This window comes from Neopelma chrysocephalum, unplaced genomic scaffold (assembly GCF_003984885.1).
Source record: "Neopelma chrysocephalum unplaced genomic scaffold, ASM398488v2 Primary Assembly neopelma1_42, whole genome shotgun sequence".
NCBI lineage: Eukaryota > Metazoa > Chordata > Aves > Passeriformes > Pipridae > Neopelma > Neopelma chrysocephalum.
This window is the reverse complement of record NW_020897700.1, coordinates 3,698,587-3,715,310: the sequence shown is the minus strand read 5'-3', so window position 1 is coordinate 3,715,310 and position 16,724 is coordinate 3,698,587. Positions and strand designations below refer to the sequence as shown.

The 16,724-nt window shown below is 42.7% G+C and overlaps 2 protein-coding genes across 3 annotated transcripts in view; one reads left to right on the top strand and one right to left on the bottom strand.

Moving 5' to 3' along the window:
* Window positions 1-576: 576 nt before the first annotated feature.
* Window positions 577-10,403, bottom strand: PAICS (phosphoribosylaminoimidazole carboxylase and phosphoribosylaminoimidazolesuccinocarboxamide synthase). Its single transcript, XM_027676451.1, has 9 exons — window positions 10,268-10,403; window positions 9,422-9,619; window positions 6,748-6,926; window positions 5,976-6,155; window positions 5,772-5,885; window positions 3,726-3,809; window positions 3,445-3,625; window positions 2,435-2,593; window positions 577-1,768 (listed from the first exon to the last, which is right to left on the bottom strand). The coding sequence occupies exons 1-9, from the start codon at window positions 10,284-10,286 to the stop codon at window positions 1,602-1,604; spliced, it is 1,281 nt and encodes a 426-aa protein (XP_027532252.1). The 5' UTR covers window positions 10,287-10,403; the 3' UTR covers window positions 577-1,601.
* A 377-nt stretch (window positions 10,404-10,780) lies between these two features.
* The window catches only part of PPAT (phosphoribosyl pyrophosphate amidotransferase), a 47,729-nt gene continuing 41,785 nt past the window's right edge, over window positions 10,781-16,724 (top strand). Inside the window, exon 1 of one of the 2 annotated variants that reach the window (XM_027676443.1) lies at window positions 10,781-11,005. In XM_027676443.1, coding sequence (XP_027532244.1) covers window positions 10,878-11,005 — 128 coding nt within the window. In that variant the 5' untranslated portion in view covers window positions 10,781-10,877. The remainder of the gene's footprint in view (window positions 11,006-16,724) is intronic. The other variant, XM_027676444.1, reaches the window with a different exon arrangement.

Sequence of the window (16,724 nt, the reverse complement as noted above, 5' to 3'; positions counted from 1 at the left end):
TGGGAAATAGTTTGCTCCCTGAAAAAAACTGCGATCTTGAGGATCTTCACTTTTAAGTCAGTGGTAGTATGCCACGGAGGAATTTCAACCTCTTTGTTCTGCACTAGCTCTCACTATTATTGATACTTCACTTAAAAATTTATTAGAAAAGCAACCGGCCTCAAGCCTAAGAAGTGTTTTAGTTGTTTTGCTTTAGTGTAAGCTTTGACCAATTTAAAACCCTTGCATTTAAGGGAGCACTGCTCAGAGCTCTTCTATACAAATACGCCTAAGATGCGGTCCCTTCCTGTGAGGAAGGCCAGCAGCAGCATTTAATCCAGTTACTCACATTAGGGGTAAGCCTGACGTACCACACCATCCTAGAGCAGTACTTTAGGAACAAAGCAATGCAGCTTCCTGTAACACTTGAGACACTTTATCAATAGCAGAGTATCTTTCAGAAGGCTGTCACATAATAGCATTCCTGGCAGGTTTTAGTGCGTAAGCTTTTTATCATTACCTTGAAGTCCTAAAGCCATATACCAGAGCTGATGGCTATTTCTGAGTGTACTTTTCAAGAAGTCTCCATGAGGCAGCTTTGCATTCAGTAGTTTATTTATAATTGTAAAAGCATAAGTGTTACACACGTTGAGTAATTGCATATTTGTTAGAATCGTACCTACTCATAAGACTGGTGTGTGCAAAGACAAGTCATGCTTAGATTTCCCCCCAGTAGTTTGTTGCTTTAGTATTTATTCCCCTCTTCAGTTCAGTAAAGTTTCCATAGAAACAGAGTGAGGAAATAGATATATAATAGCTAGATTTATTGAAGTGTATGAAGACATCATCACATAGGCCCTTTAGAACTACTGAAAGTAGAGATCTACCTAGTATTTAAAAGGGCAAAGCCCGGACTAGGCAAAAGTTACAGCAAGCAGGCAACAAGCCAAGTTACAGGTCACTTAAGCCAATTGTATTTATAGCTTCCTATGAACATCGCATCATTCCAGAAGATAGCAATGGGGTACATATACACACACATATTTTAAAAAAAGATACATGTATGTATATACATTTTTTAAATAAGGCATGTATTTATTTCAGGCTCCTAAAATATTTTTCCACCCCCTTTTCCTATTAATACAGCAGATGTTGCCATTTTATTGCTAAAGAAAGCATACCATCATTGCAAGTAGAACAGCATCAGCACTGGCTTTAGTCAGCAGTCCAGTTGAGTTAATAAGGTTCAAGACATATAACAATAGTACGGAAGAATATTACTGTTACAGAAATACAGAAGACTAGCTGAATTCTATTTGAGAGCGCACCAAATCATTCTCTTGACATAGTCTGTAGTATAAACTACAAAGCAGAACAGTACCATTTTGGAGCAACAGAAAGAGATACCTAAATACTACTTCCCCATCTCTACTTAGTTGTTATATTAAAAAAATACACAAGGGAAGGATGAGGACACAGACTTCATCTTCTGCTCTAACAATGCTTTCTTCTGCAAGAAATGATGCAGGACTTTTGAGCTCATTCAAATGTAAATCCTAATATGAATGAATATGCACGCCGTTTTCTTTGTGTAACTAATAATAGTCACTTGTTAGTATGATTTACAAGGAGCACTCTCTAAGTTTTTTGTCAGCCTGCTTCAAGGAGATCCAGGTGTTTAACATGCTTGATCGCAGTTTGGCCCACACCAAATGGTTGTTTAACCCAAATATCTGGGCAGCAAACTGAGCAGCTCCTTCAGGTGACAGAGTAGTAGGACAGCTAAGACCTGCAGAGAAGAGAATGCCACTTATTAAAGCATAGTTTATAGTGTAAACATTGCCTCTGAAGAACAACTTGAGACAAGGTTTGTTTCAGCCTCCCGGTGCAATGATCCAGTTTTAAAGCTACTGAAGCACCACATGTTCCACTACTAACATGACTGCTTCATGGCATTTCAAACCAAAAGCCATCAAACCAAATGAGTCCCCTTATACAGAGGTAATGGACTTCTGGGTCCCCCGCATCCATTCAAGTCCATTGCCAAGCATCCATTCAAGTCACTAACAAAGTTAAAAATCATATAGGTAGCAATGCACTGAAGTAATAGTTAAGTGTTGAGGTCTTACCTATACTAGGTATTATTTGATCTCTGGTAATAAGGAAAACGCAACAAAATTCAATTATTTAAATTCCCATTAGTACTATTTCCAATTTCATACTGGAATATTTAGCAAGGATAAGTCAAGGTTTATATTTTTCTAAAGACTATTCCTATGTAATCTTTGCTCTGTCTGTTGGGCTTTTTGTCATGAAGAAGTCCAAAGACTATACACAACATATTTCTAAAGACTTTGCTCAGTACTGATCCAGCTACTTTTCCACGTGTGTGTATACCAGAACAACAAAAATAGAGCTAAATCAGAACAGGAGCGTAAGTTGAAGATCATCTTACCACTGGGTAGTCTGAGAGAGGACCACACATCCTGAGTGCCCCAGTCAGCTGAGAGTGGAGGGCAGTTGACAACTGGGTAAGCAGTATTACCAGACATGACTGGCCCCAAGCCATTGCTTCTGCCAGCGACTGCAACAAACACTGTTGGGATTCCATCTCCTGGTGGGCAGGAAGACAATCAGTGATAAGCCTTGTTCTCTACCACCTGCTTTCATGGGAACTTCCAAGTCCACAGTTCTGTTTTGTCAATTCCATTACGCAGCACTAGAATTTTGTGTTCACCTTCCCCCTTTACAGAAATAGCTTCTAAATCTCTCAGCCTTAAATCCCACCTACTGGTTATCACAACTGAAGTTAGTATTTCTTACTCTGCCTTAAATCTTGAACAGTTTCTTGAACAGTTCACCTCAAAGTAAGTGTTTCTCAATTATGGTTACCACAGTTGTAGTTTCACCAAGTAGAAAGTATACTTGCACAAAAATAAATAGTTCATATCTGTAAGGCTATAAAGTTTTGAAGAGATGTCAAGTTTTCTTGGCAAAGACAATTTAAATCAAGCATCTTTTTCTCGTGACATCTAAAGTAATAAGAAAGAATACTTCCACAAAACAGGCAGGAAGGCATAGTGGGAGCAATATCTGCTTTGTAAATAACGAGAATATTCAGAGCGAACTAGAGAAATTATCATTCCTCCTTGTTTCAGAAGGGATGGAATCATCAACAAGATGCTAAAATAAATGTGTTAACGTGAGCAAGGCTTGGGCAAAGCAGTTCTGGTACTGAGAAAAGCAGAGGATGGAAGCTGTGGCTGGGCAACAGGACAATACATTACTCTGAAATTGCTTAGAACAGTCCGTCATTACGCAATTAGCAAGTGTGAATCAGTGTTGTAACAGCTTAGTGTTCTGTTTAACAGAAAATGGAAAAACCCCACATAAATCCTCAGGTTGCCAAGTCATTCTGGAACATGATGCTGTTTCAATTCAAATCAGTATTTCTTTGGCATTTACCTTCATATTCTGCTTTGATCCTCAAGGTTTCATCTGGCCCTTTATGAGCAGAGGTCACTCTTAATTCACAAGGAATTCCAAAGGTTGCACATGCCTTTTTTATTTTTTCACAGTGACTGAGGTCAGAAGGAGATCCCATCAACACCACAACTCTGCCTTGGCTCTTTGTTTTCAGAAGTAGCTAGGGAGAAGAGTGGAGAGGGAGAGAAAGAAAAGCAGTCAGTAGGATTGAAGACATGGAATTATGAAAGTCTAGATGTGTTGTTCATAAAAACAGGTACCTCCACTCTCTCTGAAACCCATTCGAAGTTTCTCTTAACCATTTGCAGTGCTTCCGGAGTCACTTCTTTCAGGTCCCGATAGGACTGAAAAGAGGAAAATAAAAATACTGAAGTGTTGTGGTTTAACCCCAGACAGCAACCAAGCCCCATGCAGCTCACTCACTCCCCATCATGGGATCAGGGAGAGAACTGGAAGGGTAAGAGCAGGAAAACTCATGGGTTGAGATAAAGACAGTTTAATAGGGAAAGCAAAAGCCACGTATGCAAACGAAGTGAAACACGGAATTCATTCACTGCTTCCCATGGGCAGGCAGGTGTTCAGCTTCAGCCATTCCCAGGAGAGCAGGGCCCCATCACACGTAACAGTTACTTGGAAAGACAAACACCATCACTCCAAACATCTCATTTTTTCCTCCTCCTTCCCCCCAGCAGCATATACTGAGCATCATGTCATATGGTATGGATTATCCCTTTGGTCAATTGGAGTCACCTGTCCAGCTGTGCCTCTCCCAGCCTCCCAAGCACCCCCAACTTCCTCACCAGCGTGGCAGTTCAAAAAGCATGGAAAGCCTTGGCTCTGTGTAGGCCCTGCCCAGCAATAACAAAAACATCTCTGTATTATCAACACTGTGTTCAGCACAAATCCAAAACACAGCTCCACACCAGCCACTGTGAAGAAAATTAACTCGGCTCCAGCCAAAACCAGCACATGAAGTTAATGTGGTTTGGGTACACAAAGCACTCATTTTGCTACCATAATAGATAAGAATTATTATTATACCTCAACTGAAATATTTATGCAGTTTCTAGCCATTCCACAGGAAGGAGAACAGAGATTGGTACAGATATGGGAAAACTGAATATGGAAGACACTGGAATATATAAATATACTGGATATATAGAATACATAAATATATTGGGATATATTTAATAAAGAACTATCTCAGCAGGTGTAAACAACCTCCTACATAACAACTTATGGCCATTTGCAACACAAAAGACTTTTAGCCACGAGGGTATCAAGGTTTTGGAAGCTTTCCAAAGGGAAAATGTAAGGAAAGACATACAACTTCTTTAATATTAGATTTGTAATTACATGATTTTCTGTACCAGCCAACCTAGGTTCTACATCATGTTATCATGGACCTTATTTTAGGGAGATGAGCAAAAGCACCATCAAAGCAATTCATTCAAGCATGCTACTACATAATTCAGGTCAAGTAAACAATAGAGTAGTTCTGCTTTCCAGTTTAAAATTAATACCCTTCCTCCCACACACACTTTGGAAATTGTCCCCTGTGGCTTACGACGAGTTTCTCTCACAGAGGCTCTGTGAGAGAATGTCTTAACATTGAGAATTGTTTTAACAACCATGACAAAGTCCAGGGCAGCATTCCCAAACCAGTTCTTTCATAACTACTTACCTGGTAGTTCAGAGATATTTGAGAAGTATAACTGCTACAAGTTTAAATACAGGACAAGTTTTGTTTGAAATTTAAGTTTGCAGTCCTCATATATGGGCGCAGTCTATTAGTAACACTTTTAGAGGCAACAATATTGAATTCATGGTTAAACAAAAATAAATAATGAAGAAAAGTATCCTCCCTGCAGTTCCCTCTTGTGTATCACCAGATCTCTACTAGTAGAGGATACCACTCTGAATAAAGAGAGAAACTTGGAGGCAGATCTGGAAACCAAAGCTTCTATTCTTCCCACTGATTTGTTATCCAGCTATTTTATTATTATCTGCACAAGTCATATTCTTATCATCCCTGGAAACTCCACACTTTATTACAATAGCTCCAGTCAATTGTGCTGTTGGGTATTTCAACTGAAGATATACAGAGGATTTTTTTTCCTACCACAAACTAGACAAACTATTTAAATGAGAAGAAGCTTGGACATTGGGTACCATATGAACTACTCTGTAACAAGATAAGACTATCTAGAAAAAGCCATACTGAAATAAGTAACTCCTACAGTTTAACATCTGCTTTTAATTCTCCCTCCCTGTTGACTTAGAAGGTAAAAAGATTAAATCATTACCTGTTTGTCCTTCTGCTGGCTTCTGTCTCCTGCTGGCCACAGTCTCCATGAATCATTATCAATAACATCAGCAAGAACTATTTCTTTTGTCAGCATATTAACACCAAATTCAATCTAAAAAGACCGTAAGAATCCTATTTTAGTAAATATACAGTGACATATTTCCTGTCAGAACTGGGATCATAAGAAATCAAATTCTTATACCTTCAGGTCTACCAGAGTACAGTTTTGGGGCTGCCACGCTTTTTCCAGGATCTCAAAAATAGCTTGAGTAGAACGAGCCATAATATCCACTTCAGTCTGGCCAATAGTAAGTCCAGCAAAACAGAATTTTGCTTCAATTATCTGCTCCTCAGACCACTGTGGATCATTATTAGCATCATCCTTTTAAGAAAACCAGAACAAATACATCACATAATTTAAGCTTGCTATTAGAGGAAAATAACCATTAAAAGATACTAGGTTTTTCAAAAAGAAAGTACAAGTTTAAAACTAGTATTTTATGATTAGCATTAAAAAAAGTGACAGGATACACCAAAACCAACATTTTAGGTCACAATTCACAAGTTACTTCTTTGAGCATGCATTTCCAAAGAATTTCAGAATCCTAAGTGACTAGCTAGCTACTTACCCTCACTGTGCAAGTAGTGTTTATTTTAATTTCTTCAAATATATCAACAGATCTGTTTCAACTGGTGCAGCTTATGCCTAGAAAAGTTCTTATACCTACATTTTTCTATTCTTACGTACAATTTGGCTTGTTGTTCTTTGATGGCCCTGTAAGCCAGCATTGTATGCACTTTAGACAAAACAGCTGTTGGACAAGAATCCAAGAAAACATTAGGATGGCAAAACTACTGATACTGAGAGGGTTGGTCAGACACTAGCACTACTTGCTTTACCTGTCGGCACTTTAAAGGAGATAGAGTTTTAGCTCTGTTTAAGTTAGATTAACATCACAGGAAAGGAAACTTACCTTGTAAAACATCTCAATTTTGGGTGGGTAAAACTTATATCCTTCTTTTACACCAGGGTTTCTCTTGAGGAAGGAGCCAGTAGCAATTCTTCTGCACACCCATTCAATTGGGATCATTTCACAGTGAGCTGCTATGAATGCTGTGTCACTCTGTTTCCTGACAAAAGCTGTTTTGATTCCTAAGTATAAAGACAGCAGCTTAGTTCCATGAGTAGGCACATTCCCCACTTGAAACAAGGGTCACAAAATTTTAAGTACATCTGAATCTTGTTCTTCCCTTGACTTAAGGGACATACTGAATCTTTGAGTATTTTAAGCCTACCCTGGCCTTGCAAAAGGCAATCAGTGCAGTTATCTCCCACAAGTCTTCAGTTTTGCCAGTTTTATCATACTACACTCACTTGTAGCTCAGAAATCCTATTCTTGCAAATAATTTTGTTCACAGAGCCTTTTTTTTAATAATTCTATCCTTCACAATGTTTTTGTTTGTTTAAAGAAAAAAAATTAGCAGCAACCAAGACCCAACCATGCTCTCTGGTAGAACATTCATTATAAGTGGAACAGTAATTGGAGGGTTTCAAAGTAAAGGGAGCATGGTAGTCTTTACTATTTTGCTTAATAAAGGAGGATGGGGCAGAGAGCAGAATGGCTTTGTCCTCCCTTTCATTGCAAACAGTTATTTAGGGTACTAGATCTTAAGGATTTCTTAGGCAAAAGACAGTAAAACTCAGAAGCTTGTGTACCCAAACAAACCTGTTGCAGCAAGTCAGCATTTTTACATGGTAAGATGACCAACCCCACATTAAACAGGGACAGCCAACACGTTCAGATCAGCATTTTACGTGCAAAATGGCTCTTTTTTTTAATTTCGCTCTTGAGGAAAGTCCCAACTTTCTCCCCACCCCAGAGTAAGACAACTGTTAAGCCCAACTGGCATCTGCCAGAAACAGAAGGCAAAGGAGCTGCATTCAGTCAAACTAAAGAGTACCTCTATTCCACACCACTTCCAGAGCCATAAAGAAGGAATTAAAAGGTCTTAAAATATAGTATTAACACTGACTCTTCAGATTTTGTTGTGTTTCCTTCAAGGGCAGAATGATTTAAATAATCAACTGCACATTAAGGTGCTTCTAAATCCAGGCATTAAGGACCCTGTATGGTTCACTACTACATTTTTCATCAGTGCAGATGTGCTTTTGCTGGGCTGGCATTAGCTCTATTATAAAAGGGAGAGAAACTTTAACAGAACTTCGTAAATCATCAACTCTGAAAGAGCAGGTTAAGAAGAGTTGCGCAAAGCAAACAAACTACTTCTACAATAAGGCAGCCACATTATCTGCCATTTACACTCAAATAAGCAAACTGGAAAAGAACTCTGAAAGGTCTTTTGTTGCTTTAAAAAGCAGCTGCAGTTTACTCTGCATGTTTTTCCACAGCACCTGTGGAAGGTATGAGTACAACCCATTTCTGGATTTTTGACAGGTCTACAGAATGGCTTCTTCACGTTAGAAGTTCACATTTCTAGGAAATGAAATATTTTCATTGTTATCTTAACTACTGCCAGTCAAAAACTAGGCAAAACATCTCACTAACTGTTCCTAAACAAAAACTGGTAGTTTAAATCAACTGCAGATATGATCAGATACCTTGGAGGCTTTCTTTGTACTCCCAAGAAATCCAGTAACTGAGGATTACACTGAATTATTTGATGTATCTTTGTCTCAGTCCATATTTTAGGAACAACTCACACAAAAACATACAACTCTACAGAAACTATCTGTCTCTTCCTCACATATGAAACATACTAGGACTTCACTGTTTGTCTGAGAGCCATTACCACACCTTATAACAGATAATACAAATTCTAGACTAACTCAGATGGTACTCAAAGCAATCTTCGTGTGAATGCTTCAAAGCATTCATTCAAAGTCTTGACCAAGTTTACTGGTGCCTGTATTACAGTACTGTTTGCAGACTCACCACCAGCACAAATTCCTCTTTGCAACTTGCAAACTTCTCAAAGACATTTCAAAATGCTTTCTCAAAGCAAAGCGACTGGCTCCATTTTTGGAAATGCAGTACAAAACTTACCCAAGTGACTCAAGTTAGTTATGTATTCTGTGACAGCTCACTTATGGCATCAGAGATATTTTGAGTTTTTTAAAGTAAGCTTTAAGCTTCTGACACATTCAATACAGACTGATAAATGTATTTGCAATGTGGTCCTCGTATGTGTTGTAAAAACGTACAAAACTAACAGAAACTTTATGTTGCTATAACACAACTGAGAGGGGAAAAATACACTATAATTTAATGTTTTAACATTCATACACAAATTTCACACAGCCTAGACGTAGTCTGGCAGTGCCACTAGCTAGCAGTGACTTCTGTGCAGGCAGATGTATGCAAGGGGAGGATTAGGGGCACGTCCAAACAAGTAGGAGAAACTATTGTAGTTATCTGCCGGACTAGATTACTGCAAATACTCTCACGTTCCAAATGAACAAGTCGTCCACCCATCTCTAAAGTACAAGAGAGAAAAGCATAACTAATAAAAAAGAGACTAAAAAAACACCAGAGCATCAAGGCAGGATAAACCTTTATACAAAAACAATGCTGTTTTGCAACAATGTCTGGAACACACGACCATATACTCTACCTTTAAAATACTTACCCGCTTCCTGAAGCAGCTGAAACACACAGCTAGTTGTTGTGTTGGAAATGGCAGCCTTCCCTTCCATTCGGTCCTTCCTGGCCGCATTTCCCGCCGTTATTTGGTCTTTTGACTGCATGAGAACACATCCCGGGATGTCCGGCAGCTCATACACTTCTTTCGTTTTACCTTCATTAACTTTTTTACCAAGTTTCAGGTCTATAAAAGTTTAAAAAAAAAAAAATCAGTTTAGCATTGAAAGGACTTGTTTACTTCCGCACGCCCGCCCACAGCCTTCTCGTCCAAAGGGGGACGCAGCAGGACCCCACGCTGCGGTCAGAGACCGCGAGGAGCTCGCTAAGCCCCCACCCATGGTGCGACCTGGTCACGTTCCCCCCGATCAGCGAGGCCGAAAGCCATCGCTCAGGGCTCCTGCCCAGGCGGCCCGGCTCGCCAGGGACGCGCCGGTTGCAGGCGGGCAGGTCCCCCGGGAGGCAGCGGTGCTGTCCCGGCCGTGGGGAGCCAGGAGCTGCCGCCTGAGCGCTACAGGCAGGACCCGCGCCGCTTTCACCACCTTCTTTTTATCTTTGGGACAAACCCGGAGCTCCGCGATCTGAGCGGCGCGGGGCGGCAGCCGCCCGCAGCATCCTCCGCCTGGAACTGCCCGTCGCCGTCTCTCCGGCGCGACGGGGGGCAGCCGTACCCACCCTCGTGCTGGGAGCGGCCACCCACAAGAAAAAATATATAAATCAGAACTACGCGCGAAAAAAGTTGGCTCCGGAGCACTTACACCCCGAGCCCGCTAAGCGGGCACTGGCCCGCGGGAGCGGCGCCCTCGACCCACCCCCGCGACGGCCGCCCGGTTACCTGATGCTGCGGGGGCCATGGCTGCGGCGGGAGCGGGCGCGGGCACGGGCACCTAGAGCACAGAGAGAACCTGAGCGCACGGCGTGGGCTCGGCCGCTGGGGTAAGAAGGGGCTGGCGGAAGGGGCGGGCAGGCCGGGCCGCAGGCAGCGGCGCCGCCCGCCAATCGCCGCCCAATGCAGCGGGGCGGCCCCGCCGAGCCCCCCGGGCGAGCCCCGGGTGTCAGCATCTCCCCCCTGCCCCGAGCAAACACGGCCCGGGCCCGCTGCCCAGCCAATGTCGACGCCGCACCGCGCCCTGCCCAGGGCCCCCCGCGCCCCCTGCCCCGCGGGCAAACATACCCCCCCCCGCCCTGGAGCGCCCCGCGGGGTCGCGGGGCCGAGGGGAAGAGAGGGGAAGCGAGGGGAGGCGGGGCCGGGCGAGGCAGCGGTGCGGGCCGGGGGTGCGGTGCTCGCCCCCACGCATGTAAATGAGGGCGGGAGGCTCCCGGCGGGCCACCGGGAGCCCCGGGCGGGAGGCGCTGTGGGCCGAGCGCGCCGCTGGCAGCAGTGCGCGGGAGCCGCCGGAGCGGGGCCGGGACTGGGAGCGGGGCCGCCACGTGCTACCCGCGCCATGGAGCTGGAGGAGCTGGGCATCCGGGAGGAGTGCGGCGTGTTCGGCTGCATCGCCTCCGGCGCGTGGCCCACGGAGCTGGACGTGCCCCATGTGCTCACGCTGGGGCTGGTGGGGCTGCAGCACAGGTAAGTAGGCGGGGGGGGGCTCGGGAGTCGGCTCTGGCCGGACGGGGCCACCGTCCGGAACCGGCGGCTCCGGGTCGGGGCCGGGCCGCGGCGGCTGCCCCGGGGCCGGTCGGGGCCCCGCGCCGGCACGTGCAGCTGGGAGGGTAGCGGGCGGCGGGAGCGGGCTGGGACGGGAGAGGAGCGGGCTGGGACGGGAGTGGGGGGAACAGCGCGGCCGGGGGGCCTTCCCGCCCCAGCCGGTCCCTTCCGCCCCGCGCTGGCGGGGAGTCCCGGCAGCATCCCGGAGGCGAAGCGCAAGGAACGCCCCGGCGCCTCCTGCTCCCTCGGGCCGGCCCCGCCGAAGGAGCAGCTCTCGGATGCCTTTGGACCTCGGCTGCATCTCGCTTGAGTCGCATCCGCTGCCAGGGCCGCGCCACCAGCCCGGGCGTGCGAGCGTATCTGCGCGAAGCCCGCGGTGTCGCCGCGCCTCGGGCGGCGGGGATGCGCCCCGTGCAGCGGGATCCGCTGCGGGATGCGCAGAGGAATGCGGGAAAGTGCCCGCTGCCCCGTCCCAGCCACGCCGGGCGCTGACTTGCCGGCGGCTCGGCGAGGCCCTGCCGTCACTCGAGATGCTCTCTTTAAAGTGTAACTCACAGAAATCGAGGTTACCGAAACCGAGCAGTACTTGAACATTTTTAGGCGGCTGCTAGCCATAGTGGATGGATCTATCACCATGATACAATAAAACCTCTACCTAGTCTATGGCAATGTACAACAGACCTGACTCGCTGTGATCCATGTGGATGCAGAGCTGCAGAGTGAAGTTTGGGTTCTGCTTCCATTTGGTTGGCATCCAAAGTAATAGTGTTATGGTCTGACATATACTAATCATTTTTTTAGTGGTGCCAGAAAGGGATATCCTCCTTGTGGGAACACGTGCACAAACACACACATGCTCGCTTAGTGTAGTACATGCTGGGCTTCTGTTGTACACACAGCCTGTATACTGTGCTTATCTTCACAGTTGCAAAAAGTGTGCTAAATAAACACATTCCTGACAGTCTGCGTAGGTGGGCTTCTGCAAGTACACATGCACTGAATAGATCAAATATGTTCTTTGTATTTCTGAGGTCACAGACATGTAAAAGTTTCTTTGAAACTGGTTTTGGACCAACAATAGGAAATAGTTTACGCAGAGATTTTAGGTATATTACAGTGGAGTTTCATATACTTTAACTGGTGAAATGCTGCATCCCTACGTGATTCTTGTATCCTAATAATTCAGTTTTGGCTGCAGGTGTATCATTTATAAGCTATATATATTTGCCAGTGTCCATCACAAAAGTTTTGGGAGTGATAGAGCTGCAGAATTCAAGGAACAAAGCCATGTAATTAATAGTCTCAATTTATGTTGTGCCTTTTTTCTGTGAAGAGGCTGGATAAGAAAATCTTACTTCCTTTTTTGCTTACAGTTGCACTGGTGGACCTGGAGTTTCTTAGTTGGAAATAAAATGATCGATGTATTTTCATTACTTTCCTTTTCACTATCTCAATTTTCACTGCAACCTTATTTCATGATTTTTCAATATGCATTTTTTCATATTTTTTTCTTTCTGATGGGCACTTGACAATTATATTTAATTTGCATGAGCTTTTTAATATCAGATATCCCCTGTGGAGGACACAACTGTAGACAGTAGTACTAATGTTATATTGAAACTAAGCAGTTCACAAGTTCTACAAGAAGCTACACACCTAAAGATGTACATGCACTGCCTCTGATTCTGATTTTCTAACTCAACGATTGTCAAAATTTTTAAGAGATACTTTCTTAGAGACATAAATATTGCATATGTAAAGTGAAATTGGGTATACCTTTGCAAGCACTCCATAAAAGTCTGTTAAATAGCTGAGATGTTAATGTTCTCATTTCCTACTTAAATGTTTCTCTCTAACCTCTTGCGTATTTCCTACTATGAGGTGTAGAAGAGTTAGCATCCCTATCAGGAAGTAATAGGACAATAGCTCATTTTTATTTCTACTTTTTGGAATGTATGTTGAAAACCAGAATTAAGATTTAGCATTAACTGCATCAGTAAATTTCATTAAGCCCATTGTTTTAAAGTTAAAAACTAAGACATGTTTCTTACCCATAGGCCTTTAAAGATAAGTAAATATGAAAGAATATTGTAGTAAATATTAATGGACCATCCAAGTCAGGCCTCAGTGACTAACAAATTTTACTGGCCGCTAGAAAATGCAGTCCTTCAGTGGGGATGTTTGCAAATGAAAACTTGAAATTCTGTATGCTGGATCAGGCTATCAGAATATTTAAGCATGTATTCAGTGGTGTGTGTGTGTGTGTGTGTGTAAGTGGTGCTCAATGCTGCTCTGAAACTATTCTGCATGAAAAATTGGAGTGTATATGTAAGCAAGGCTCTGGAGTCCACAAGTAGGCCTATCATGAAAGATAGAAGATAGAGTTGAAATTTCACTAACATGACATAAGCAGAAACAACTTTAAAAGTTGTTTTGGGTTTTGTTGGGTTTTTATATATATATAATTAAAAAGCGGCTGCTAGATTGTTGAGGCTTTAATTCACACTCCTTTATAGCAGAAGTTAGAACATGGCTTTTCATTGGCTCTTACTTTATAATGGTGAACTGTGAATTAAAATGAAAACCAGTATATTCCTACTCACAGGCTAACCAAGGCCTTCCACACACTAAGAACATTTTATTAATTTAGCTTGACACCATTTTAACATTTTACAGCTATGTTAGCAGCGAAGACTCATTATGTTTGAAACTTTCAATTCTGCTAAAGCTAGTGCTGTTACTCTGACGTCAGCATTAACAAGGCTCAAAAGTAGATGTTCTAAATCATCTCTGCATTTTGAAAGCCAGGGAACAAAGTCTCTGCAAAATCCACTGACAGCATGCCAAAATAAAATCAGAGGATATTGGTAAGGAGAGGACATTCTTGGGGGCGGCGAGGGAGGGAGGAGGAGTTACTCTGAGTTACAAATCTATTAAACATCATTTGAGTCCTTGACCAGGACAAATTTGCAAAGTTAATCTTCGAACAAGTGTGATTTCTGCTAGCTTTTTGCAAAATTCTCGAGAAAATATTTTTGGCAGTAATACTGTGTACAGAAACCTGAGTGCATCCAGTGTTGTACTGATTTTTAGAAAAAGGCTTTGAAAGGCCTGTTCTATGCAAGTGGAAGTCCCATTAAGTCAGGGAATAATCCCTTGTCCCAACTCAGCTGGGCCCGTGTATGAAATTTGTTGAGTGGAGGCTTTGCCAGTGTGCTTTTTGGTACCTTTCCTGTTACTGTACACTATTAAAACCCACACAACAGAACCCAGATAATTGCCAATATAATTCAAGAATTTTTGCTTCTCTTTCAATCTAGTTTTTTTACTTGTTGCTTTCCATTAGCTATCCTTCCAAATACCTACACTCAATACAGCATAATCAAAGTGTTAACCTTCTACATACAATATCTTGGCTACAAGATAGGGGTCATTTTAAAGGCCACTTAGCAAGCTGTTGATATCCTGACTTACACCTTGAATCTTTCAAACAAAAAGCTTAAAATTGTGATAGTATTTGGATGGGAATTTTCTGAGGAACACCGATATGCTACAGGTAATGATTTAGTATGTAACGTATATACCTCTTCATTTCGTTTCAAGAACCCATTATGAGTTCAGCAGACCCTCATTCCCAGGTGCAAGAACTGCAGTGTTAAATGTTTTAATGTCTAAATACCAAATTTTATAATTAATCTTATATCTATGTAAATTCCCTATGGAATATATGGGGTAAGATGTTCGTCTAGCTAGTGTTTGAGTCTTTATGCGGTTTTACGGGAACATTCCTGCTGTATCTACTGGTAAAACATTCCTGAGTACTTTCAGAGACACTGACTGTGGATGTAGAAACAGTTTGATCTTATAGTTCTATCTTGGCTGAAGTTTTAGGCCATTCTGCAGGTGCTGACAGCCCAATGCCGCAAAGCTTGCTCCTGCAGGAAGCGGGGAGGAGGAAGGCCTTTTTGCTGTGGTGAGCTCTTATATCTGCTCGGTTGTTTTACATAACATCCTGCAGGGCTCGGGTTCCTGCAAGTTCATTTTTGAGAAAGTGAAGATAACATAGATTTCCATTCTAACCAGATTCAGGCCGCTTAGATGTACATGTCACAAAATGCCTTCAGTATAAGCTCTTATCTTTGGATGTGGAGTAAGCAACTGGAACAAGATAATGTAAGACTTCCCATTGCATTAACCTAGCTATGGAGTTGGGGTGAGACTCAGCATCATACAGCTCTGCTGTAATTTTCACAGATTGTTCTGTTGACTTGTCTGTCTATACCTTAAATTTTAGCCTCATGCATGGAAAGAGGGTTGTGCACAGCATTGGAAGTTCTGACTGGGTAGTGCAGTTCCAATAAACTGTCCTTCACTATCTGCCATGTTTAATATTACCATTCCCAAAACATTGAAAACAAAAAAATAACAAATGGGTTTTTTAGAGGGACTTTTTAATAGGTTAGTTTTAATTTAAATCAGTTCTGTCAGCTGGGCAACCACTTCGCCACATAAATGATTGTGCCAACACAAACGAGACCTTGCCAAATAAGAAGCAAAGGATGACTGGAGGCAGATTCTTTTAAACTGAGAGTTATGCTGATAGTGCTTGTGGATCCACCATCAGTACAAGCATTTCTGCTGCCTGAAGCCCATTCTCAAGGTGTTTGGCCTAAAGAAGTGTAAAGTGACGCATTCATCTTAGTGAATGAGCATACTTTAGAGAAGAATAGAACTTTTTAATATGGGTCAGAGTGGTGATAGCTCTGCTTATCTGCTACACCTCAAAAATTTCAGTATTGTTATTTGAAAATGGGAGGAGACAGATTTGACCTCACACTAATCTTGATGGCCCTCCGGCAATAGTTCAGGTATTTGAGGAGGGAGAAGAGCAAAGATCTCTGCTTTTTATAGGATTGATGCTCTTGCCATCATTGCTTGTTGCTAGTTTTGATTTTTAAGATGGACCAGGATGTGATTTATATTAAGATTCCCAGGGTCAGTTACGTGGTCCAGCTTTTCTGCTAAAAAGGAACTACATTTTGAATCTATGTCTTAAGAAAAGCTCTCCTCCCAAACCACTGCAGTCCTGTGGTAGTGCCCTGCACATAACCATTTAGCATGTGTCAGATGGTGTCCCAAGTTTCATTTAACTGGCCCAGTTACTGTGTCTAGACTAACTAATGTGTGACTGTAATAAATGCAAAGCTGTGATGACAGCAGAGCCACAACAGAAGCTCAAGTGAATATAAAAATACACTGGAAGGATGTGTTGGATTAACTAAAACTATTTTTGAAATTACTTTTTTGAGAAATCCTTCAACCTAGCAGCATTCTATTTAACCCATTGTCACTACCCCAGGAGATGCTGTCCCAAGGAGACAGATCATAGCTCTAGACAACCAGAATTCTAAATGTGCAACATTCATGTTAATTTTGTCTCTAAGCAAAAAGCGATGTGGAATCATAACTACAACTGCTGTGAAGAAAGGTTATCTTGATGCCGCTTTATGTGTCTCAGCAGCCTACATATTCAAGTAAATTAATTGTTATCTGTGTAAATGGGAGTAGGATATAGATATTAGATGATGCCAAGTGCCCCATCTTGCACTTGACATCTGTTACCGTCTTCAACTGACAATAA